We start from the raw sequence: 9650 nt of genomic DNA on the forward strand, positions 1-9650 counted from the left end.
AAGAGTGTCCTTTTGCAAATCATAAGTTGTTTTCAGCTTATTTTCATAAGCTTTCCAAAATAGCTTATGAAAACAGTTTGACTTTATTTTATCTTTTATTATAGAAATAACTTATACATAAGCTATTTTTCCAATTGGTAAGATGATTTTTTTTTACAAAATTATACCTTTACAACCATCATGATCAGCTCGGTTGTAATGGTTAGCAACAAGGACTCTTCCTTCATTGATTGCAATACCAAGAAGTCCACACATTGAAGCAATCTGAGCCCCAATGCCAAATCCAGGTAATCTCTCCCAATCAGCAACAAGGAACTTGACATTCGGGTTGCTACAGTTTAAAGGGTGCTGATGGATCCATATGTCGCGCTGCACTTTTCTAGTCAATGGATAGTTATCTTCATCAGATCCTACAATCTGCAAAAGCTTATGGTTTAATTCTATATTTTCTTAATCATGAGCATTATGTGTCATTTTGATGTTGAAATCATGCATTAAAACTCGAGTTTAACTTTTAAGACTACATAAACAAAATTTGGTTATTTAAAAATGAGTTAGTTGTGGAAACTGATGCCACTTAACTAGCATATTGGAAGGTAACAACAAATCAACAAGTTTTCTAAACCAATAGTTTGTTAGTGGAAGAACACACCCAAGGTGGATAAGCTCCTTCAGATACAGCTTCATGCTTTGGATTTTGTATCAGCTGGTTTGAAGTAACAGGTAATGTCTGTAAAAATCCCTTCCAACTTGTCCATGGTGGAAACCTATCATTTCCTCTACGCTCGTCGAAATCGTGATATAGTTGCGTTTTCAACTTACAGTTTTCCAAATGTGGAGCATTAGGCAAACTAGACCCTCTAATTCCATGTTTGTGCTCTAAGTCTCCATTGTCATCAATTGTAGATTTATTCGACACTTCACTCCATGCCGAGTAAAGCAATGAGACTCTTTCATCGTCGATGTCGTCTCGCTCTCTAGTGCTCTTCGAATTCAATAATCTCTCAGTTTCCTTAATCTTAAAATTGCAGTTGGATCTTGTAACCATGTCTAACAAAACAAATGAACATGTTCCTCATGAATTTGATTTAATAATATACTCATAATAACCAGATTGATTACTTTATTACTACATCATTATGATATGTTCCAAGTGATTATAAAAAGAATGTTATCATGCAAAATAATGATGCTTATACTCACATTTCCTATCCCTAACACTCCTCTAGCAAATAAAGTCAAAGCCAAAGTAGAAAGGTTATTAGAGTATGCATAACGTAAAGCAAACAATATAATCATTAACATGTACTAAAGTTGCTTCATACACAAGCCTTAATTCCTTCTCATCAAGTTTGCTTCATGGATTAAATTCCTTGAATACACCAAACCTTGATTAAAATAGAGGGATGGAACTCACAATAGACTAAGACCCTGGTTGGACAAACAACTTAATTAGGCGCTAATCAAATTGTTTTTCATGTAAGCTACCTAGAGAACTTATGAAAATAGGCTGAAAGTCTGAAATATATGTCATAAGTTGTTTCTATAAGCTCTGCAAAACAGTCTTACAAATGTTTATGTCAACTCAAATAAGTCAATCCAAACAGACTTTAAATTATTTTTGTTCAAGAAAGGAGAAAAAATTGAAACCAAGAAAGAGGAAAATGACTTACTGATATTGTTGTGAGAAGTAGTTGAATTAGCTATTGACATGGATGAAAACAAAGTGGGGTTAAAGTGAAATGCACCAAAAGAAGTCAAAGTAGCTAAGAACAGAGAAGTTAAACAGATTCCACATAGAAATCCAACAACACAAATTTGACAAGGAAATGAACTACCCATTTGCATTGCTCTTTGTGAAACCACTCTCTCAATAGACTTTTGATTCATTGCCTCCAATTTTCACTTTCCCCTTTTCAACTATTCAAATTAATAATTAAAACTTATCAAACCACACACACTTGTAAATTGTACTGTTCCAACTACTAACTTGTGAACCTAACAACAATTTCATAGCTTTAAACTTGTGACTCTTTCAACTACTTCAGTCACAAACAAACCTCAATTATTTTCTCCTGTTTTCTTAAACATCACTTTTGTGGGCCATCCCTATGTTCCATGTAACTGTCACATTAATATAAGTTTCCATCACAATTTATCAAAACTATAGCAATTACAAAATTTGACTATGAAAATAGAATTAAATACAACTGGAAATTTTGAAAAATGGTTTGAGAAGAAGGGTATTAGCTATGAGTTATGACTTTGATAACTTGTTATGAAAAGACACTAAATTGGAAGATTGAAAAGAAAAGTATAATGAGAGAATACACATGCAACGAGAGAGACAAAAGTTACAATCAGGGAAGAAGATAAGAATATGATGTAACAGCTTTATCACAGCCACGAAAACAGCAATGCACATTTTTAATTAACATATGTATGTGTGACTTATTATTATTATTATACTATAAGAGCAATAATAATATTAGACATTGACATTGGACATGAGCCTCACATATGACACAATAATAATAATAATATTAGATAGTGATATTGATGACACTAACATATGGACACATTATAGTCATTTGGAAGAAAAAAATGGAATTAATATATTTCATGTTTTGATGTTGTGTTGACGTGAGACATTGAATATAACTTTAATTTAAGTGTCAATATTACATAGTTTATAAGTGAATAAATAAAAGACTGATACATTTCTGTTATCTGACCATCAAAATATCAATACAAAAAATCAAGTGACACTGTATTACATAAAAAAATTCATGTAAAAAATCATTTATTTGAAACAGGACATTTGGCCTGGCTAAAATAAAAAGAGGAAAAGTATTGGGAGGGTGAAGGAGCATGTTGGGCATAGGAAGCTATGCACAAATATTGACACATATTTCAAATACGAAATTGATACATCGGCATTATAATAATATAAAAAGATAAATTAATTAAATATAATTAATGTGTTGATGCTGTGTTATAATCAAACACATAATTAATGTGTTGGTGCTTTGTTATAATCAAACACATCACATTGAACACTGGAATATGTCTTCTAGCGAAAACAACAAAAGAGAATGGAAATAAAATACCCATGCAAATGCTTCAAAGTTTTAAACATGAAGTTGTTGTTGCTGAGTTGAGGGTAGAGTAGTGGTGGGTCCCAAGTAAGACGAGGATAATTTGGTGAAGTTGCCACATATAACATATATATATTCTCTTTCTCACTCAATTTACAACTATATAAGAGATTAATAAGTTTTTTTTTTTTTTTTTCGAGTGGAAGTTTTCAATTTTCATTACCTAGAAATGTGGCAACACCCCACTTGTCGTGACCTATGAATTATGATTATTAATTAATAACAAAGACCAAAACAAATGCTAGAGACTTTCTGGTCTTTTTTCATGCTATAAACAAACATGTTATAAACCCATTTGTTCCATATGGTCTTATAAAAAAAATGTATTTAAAAGACAAAGCCATTTTTAAGGATTTTTAACATTTAGTTGATTTTCCAGTAAACAAAACATTTAAATTGATTTTTAAAGATAATTAAATTTAAAATAAAATGAATTTTTAATAATTAAGAAAAAAATGGGTAAATCATGTTACCGAAGCTATGAGTGTGAGGTTAGCCCTTCAATTCCCTCTTTATTTGGGCTGTAATCAAGTTGACGTTGAGTGTGATTCAAAAGAGGCATGGCAACTCTAATAATGATCATTCTTATTTTGGTTTGTTCAAAAGACACATTATATTTAGTTAAGTTTGCTTTTTCTTTGGGTGATTCTATTTGAATAGAGAAATGTCCTCCTAGTATTTTTTTCCCTTTATTGAAGCTAATTTAGCTACTAAATAAATCCTTTTATCCATTAAAAAACATCTAATTTTTTGGGTCCAAATAAATCTGACTTGATACTACCACAAATGCTAATTTACCACCACAAATGCATCAGTTTCATTTTCAAATAAAACAGGATCCAAGTTTAATGCTGCATCCCACGTTAAAGTTTAATGACTATCATTTTTTTAGGCTTTAATGACTAACTTATACTATAGTAAGCAGAAGAATATTCAGTAGTGTATTTTAAAAACTAAAATATAGTAAAAATAAGAAAATATAGAATTGGATGAACATCCATCTATCGAGTCGCCCTTAACTCATTCAAATAAAGTCATCCTTATTCTGATAAAAGAAAAAAATAACAAGTCGCCAAGTCATAATAAATTATGTATCTCTTTATTACACAGTCAAATAAGTATCTTGTTTATAAAGAAAAATGATTTTTGAACTATTCAATATTAATTATTTTATCCAAATGTACTATTTAACTAATATAATATGCATTGCTTTCAATTCAAAAAATTTCACTTTGCATTAACAATAATGATTTATATATTAATATTTGATAAAAATAGTTTAATCAAAATATTTTTCGCTCTCTATTTTATTTTATATATTTTTATTAATTTATGTGAAATAATCAAATAAAATATTATTTAAAATAAGATAAAATTCATTGAAAAGTCAAATACATATATGATAGCACATCTTATGAGAATTGATGGTTATTATGAAAAATAAAAACTATTAATAACAATCATGGAATTTAATTAACACCTAAGATTAGATTACTCTAAAAATGTCCCCTATTTCCACCCAAAAACTCTTGATACTATACGTTATGCCAAACTTATTTCCCTTCTATTATTGTAATAACTCATAAATAAAAACTCCATGTTTTTTTCAATCAATTAATGTTCTTTTTTATCTATAAAAACTACTTATTTTTATATGGCTCAATCACGTTTTCCATGATAAATAATCATTGAGCTAATAAAATATTCCAATGATAAAGATTGAAAGTTATGGTTGATAAACAAGAAATTCTCTTCAATTTAGAGAGGAGAATTGAAACACTTTATTAATATATGCCACAAGTATTACGTGCATTGAAAATTAGTTGAATTGTAAAACAAAATGGATGAAAAGACATTATTAATAAAAATAAAATTCTTAAATAATTCAATGTCACAAGTACACGAAAGATTTAATAAAATAAAATAAGGTAAAGAAAGAATTTGTGTTGTTGCTATAAGATGAAATGATAAAGAAAATCACACACAAATGTTATATATGCAACTTAACAATTTCAATATTTTCTCAGTTAAGTTAGATTTTACAAATGCAAAGATTTGTTTTTTACTCTAGTTATTACTAAAATGAACGGGAAATAAATTGTGAGATATTGTAGCATATAACATCAAGATTTATTGGATAGGAAGACGGTTATATAATATTTTCAGTGAGTAATTTAATTTTGTGTTAATTAAATTCAACAATCGTTATTAATTATTCTCGTTTATCATAATAATTATTCGTTTCGGCTGGATACGCTCTCATATATATATGAAGCATATGACCACACAATCGAATGATTAGGATTAGAAGGAAAAATCATGTGACTTTTTTAAGTGATCATGTTCACTTAAATAACTCTTAATCATCGTCCATGTATTGTTGTATATGTGTGGAGATTTGTTGACTTTAGGAGTAAGTCTGAGATAAATTACTCTGTTTAATAATATAATATAAATGATGAATTTCATTAAATCGTTGATTACTGAAATAATATATTAATTAGATGTTAACTCGCGTTGCGCGGGTACATTTTAATTTATTTAATTTAAGTGGATTTTTGAAAAAATTAATATGAAGTTTTATATTCTAATTGTCAAATAATTATTGATATAGTAGTTATATCAATAATATATATTTAATTTTATCAATGTAATTTATAGAAGAGAAATACCCAACAATAAAAGGCACATATAAATAGTCTAAATATATTTTAGGGGTAAGCAAGAGAGACATATGTATTCTCAATTCATAAGAAGTTGAAGAAACTTTCATGTTGTTAAGTTCAATATTATATATTCTGAAAAGATGTATACAATTGTTACCAAATAAGTAGATGGTAGGTATAGGCAAAAATGTAAAGTTGATTAATAAAAAAAAAAACGTATAAATAGATGATAGGTAAAGTCGAAAATGTGAATTTGATTAATACAGAAAAAAAAAACATAAATAGATGATAGGTAAAGTCGAAAATGTGAATTTGATTAATGCAGAAAAAAAAAACGTTTGCATAGTAATGTGAAAGATGTTGGCCAAACGTTATATGAAATAATAATGTGACGTTATGAAATAGCAATATGAAATTAATTTAGAAAATTTTGAATAGACATTATAAAATAATATTTAAATAACAGATAAAGTATAAGAATGCAAAAAAACACTCTAAAAGTAAACTACCGTAAGGTAGCTTAACCCTTATTGATTTTAACTTTTGGGTCATAATTTTACATTCCACAAGTTAACTTCTGAAAGGCATTAACAGTTCCGAAATTAATTTACAGAATACATAAATGTGTTCTTATTTCCTCGAAACAAGTTAATTACCTCTATTAAGAGAATATATTACATTGGGTAAAATCTTCCTTGTTCCCTGATTCGATAATTAACTTACATAACATAAATAAATATGTGCCGAATAAAAAAGAACAATAAAAATTCAAATAAACCTTTCTTCAAATGTGATTATGTTTCTACTACTATGCTTCGATGATGCCTTTCTTCTCTATATATAGCTCTATCTGCATTCATCTCAAAGATGGTTATGATACTACAATCTTATCTCGGCACAAGGAAGTAGACAATTAGAGGGGAGGGGAAGGGAGAGGAAAGGGAAAAGGAACAGAGAGGGATTTCAAAAGTTTACTTCCCAAAAGGATGAGAACAGATTGTGGAAGTTAAATTCTGTTAAGAGTATTATGAGAAAAAGGCGAATGCAAATAGCAGCTCCCATAACATAAAACACTAATAATATAGTTGATATATCCCAGGATCTAACGATATTTCAGGAAGCTCCATTGTCCAAACATTCCATTAATGTACAAAAAATATCTGGAGAGAAGTTTCCCAATGCAAAATGATACCCTAAATCAAGGACAAGAAGTAGATACTGTGAAATTAATCACCGATTAAGGAGGTCATAGTCAAAATCAGAAAGGGAAGTTCCAGCATGTTATCTGTAAAAGCAGAAACAGAAGACGCCTTTACAGGGTTGGAAACCATTCTGCTTTCATCAATTTGTCAGTCAGTCTTCACTCGTTTTGTGGGTGGTGCGGCAAGTTGGTCTTCTCCCAGCTCAAGTTCATCAATAATTTGAGCATCTTCTCCCCTTTGTTTTATGCTTGCATCCTGGAAACTTTCTTCAGGCATGTTGGGAGGAGTGCTACCACTGATTCCAATTTTTTCATGACCCTCATTTGAGTTTTCTAAATTTTCAACTGGAGAAGGTAGCACATCACTTGATAGTGGAGCAGAAGGATCATCTGACTTAATCTGTTGCTCAAACATCATCTGTAGACGCTTCCCTTGGTTCTCAATTTGAATTTGTAAATTTCTTTGTATCTGCATAACAGTTATTATTTTAGTTATAAATTTACAATAACAGCACATGTGGTCATCTACTCATCTTCCTTAAAAAAAATGGGGAGATAAACAACACTCCTTCACCCAAAGATCACATGGTAAAGACAAAGTGAATCTTAGCTACTAAAAAAGTACCTCAAGTTGTTCATGAAGTCGCTTCTGGAGTTCCATCTGCAATCGCAAAGCTTCCGTAATCCCCTTAGTCCTATACAAAACCATGATCCAAAGAATGTTGGTAAACACTAATGTTTCATCTTAGTGCAATTAAAGCAAAAGGAATAACAGTAAATATTGGAAATGAGGGCAAATAAGAATCATAAAATAGCAAACACTAGATTTGTTTGGATCAGTTTTTCTGTCACACTTTTGTCATGGGTAATATTGTGGATTAAAATATATAATTAGCAACAAAAGTCAAAAGATAGCGTGAACATTTCACATTTACACTCTGCTCTATGAATACAAATGAGGGAAGTCATTGTCAGCAAAAAAGATCAATCAATACAAAAAGAAAAATAATTACAGATAAGTGGGAGAGGGACTCACGTTTTTAAGTCTAAAGACGTCATTTCTTCAATTGAAGCCAACTTCTTCTCTGGAATTTCTGCAGGCAAGGAAGAAAAAGTCATTCACACCATTATTTTCAGATTCACCCGAAAAATTGGTGCATATCCGAGTGTTTATTAAGTGTATTGAAACCCTAAAGAGAACAGGCTAAATAAATTTGAACAGACATGGAAGCATGAAAAATGACAATACGCATAAAACAATTACATATCACAAAGAAAACATCTTTCTTGAAACTTTAGGGGTGACGACTTAGGAAGCCCTAAACTACAGCTATAATTAAGAAGCAGCTGGTTTATATGAACATTAAACTACCATATAGACTTGAACATACCTTCTGATGATTCCGGTTTGTATCTGGCAGTTCTATATTTCTGAAATTAAAAGAACAACCAATTCATTGAAAATCTTTGACTAAAGAACATGCCCATAAAAGAGTTCCTAAGTAGAGAAGAAAAGTAAAAAATGTACCTGCAAGTGGCTTTTCACATGATAGATGGTAAGGCCCTCAACTTTCATCAGGTTCAAGACACCCTTTGGAGTAGCCTCTACATGTTAACACCATGAGGTAATAAGGAAAATATGTAATGTGAAAGATAAGAAGTACAAAATTAAGGAGAAGTGAACATACTCTCACTGCCACCAAGCTGATTGACTGCTTCTACAAAGGCCTCATGAAGTTCTGGAGTCCAGCGCATTCTGGGCTTAGGTTGTGATGTAGTCGACACAGAATTAGGAAGATCGTTAACTTCTTTAGATGGTACATACTGCTGCAGTGAAACCTGGGTTTCCTGAATCAAGAGAGAATGGCACATTTATTCATCTTAGACATTAAAATAATTAATCAGAAATAGTTATGGACAAAGAGTTATGTGAAAATGTAGATTTCAACAAACACATACAGGGCGAAAGGAAAGAGGGAATGGACTACACACACACAAGCGATGATTGATGAATAATTTTTATTTTTTTAAATTAACCTAAATGCACTATAGCAAATCATCATACATGCTTATTTTATAATGCCCACAACTGGATAGTTAGTTACTGATACTTATTTATACACATAGTACTTGACGTAATTTTCATCTGCATCGGGAACTGGTTCATGCATAATAACCATGATCCTTAAACATAGATAGAGGCACGAGATGCAACCCACATGTTCTAGTCAACTTCACAGATAGGAACAAAGATTTTGAGACCTTGTAGTACAATATTAAAATCAAGTTAAGAAACAAACCTTTGGCTTTGGTTCTGCAATATTGTTATTATTATTATTATCACCGAGAAGTGCATTCCAATTTGGTTGAAGAGAATCATCATCCGACATTAACTGATCAACCCACTCCTTGAAATCCGTTGGTTTACCATTTCCATCCAAGACGTAAGAACCATTGTATTCCACCTGATCATTCTGGAAGGGAACATTATCAGGAAGCTGAAGAATATTTTCAATAGGATCTGTTCCCCAGGAGATAGCATCAATTTCTTGAGGGGGAGAAACAAATGTCGTAGAATGTGCTTCTGAAGCCGAGGAAAAAAGTATGTTGTCAGGAAGTTCAGCA

At 30.8% G+C, this 9650-nt stretch overlaps 2 protein-coding genes across 3 annotated transcripts in view; both read right to left on the bottom strand.

Moving 5' to 3' along the window:
• LOC101514561 (uncharacterized) overlaps positions 1-2412 on the bottom strand; it is a 4570-nt gene extending 2158 nt beyond the window's left edge. Inside the window, exons 1-3 of the mRNA XM_004495523.4 lie at positions 1674-2412; positions 653-1050; positions 168-417 (exon numbers count right to left, since the gene is read on the bottom strand). Coding sequence (XP_004495580.1) covers positions 168-417; positions 653-1050; positions 1674-1890 — 865 coding nt within the window. The 5' untranslated portion in view covers positions 1891-2412. The remainder of the gene's footprint in view (positions 1-167; positions 418-652; positions 1051-1673) is intronic.
• Positions 2413-6865: 4453 nt separating this feature from the next.
• LOC101514885 (protein PHR1-LIKE 1) overlaps positions 6866-9650 on the bottom strand; it is a 4239-nt gene continuing 1454 nt past the window's right edge. For both annotated transcript variants that reach the window (XM_073368004.1, XM_073368005.1), the window contains exons 3-9: positions 9326-9650; positions 8714-8873; positions 8554-8630; positions 8417-8456; positions 8062-8119; positions 7651-7720; positions 6866-7494 (exon numbers count right to left, since the gene is read on the bottom strand). In XM_073368004.1, coding sequence (XP_073224105.1) covers positions 7174-7494; positions 7651-7720; positions 8062-8119; positions 8417-8456; positions 8554-8630; positions 8714-8873; positions 9326-9650 — 1051 coding nt within the window. In that variant the 3' untranslated portion in view covers positions 6866-7173. The remainder of the gene's footprint in view (positions 7495-7650; positions 7721-8061; positions 8120-8416; positions 8457-8553; positions 8631-8713; positions 8874-9325) is intronic.

This window comes from Cicer arietinum, chromosome 4 (assembly GCF_000331145.2).
Source record: "Cicer arietinum cultivar CDC Frontier isolate Library 1 chromosome 4, Cicar.CDCFrontier_v2.0, whole genome shotgun sequence".
NCBI classification, from domain to species: Eukaryota; Viridiplantae; Streptophyta; class Magnoliopsida; order Fabales; family Fabaceae; genus Cicer; species Cicer arietinum.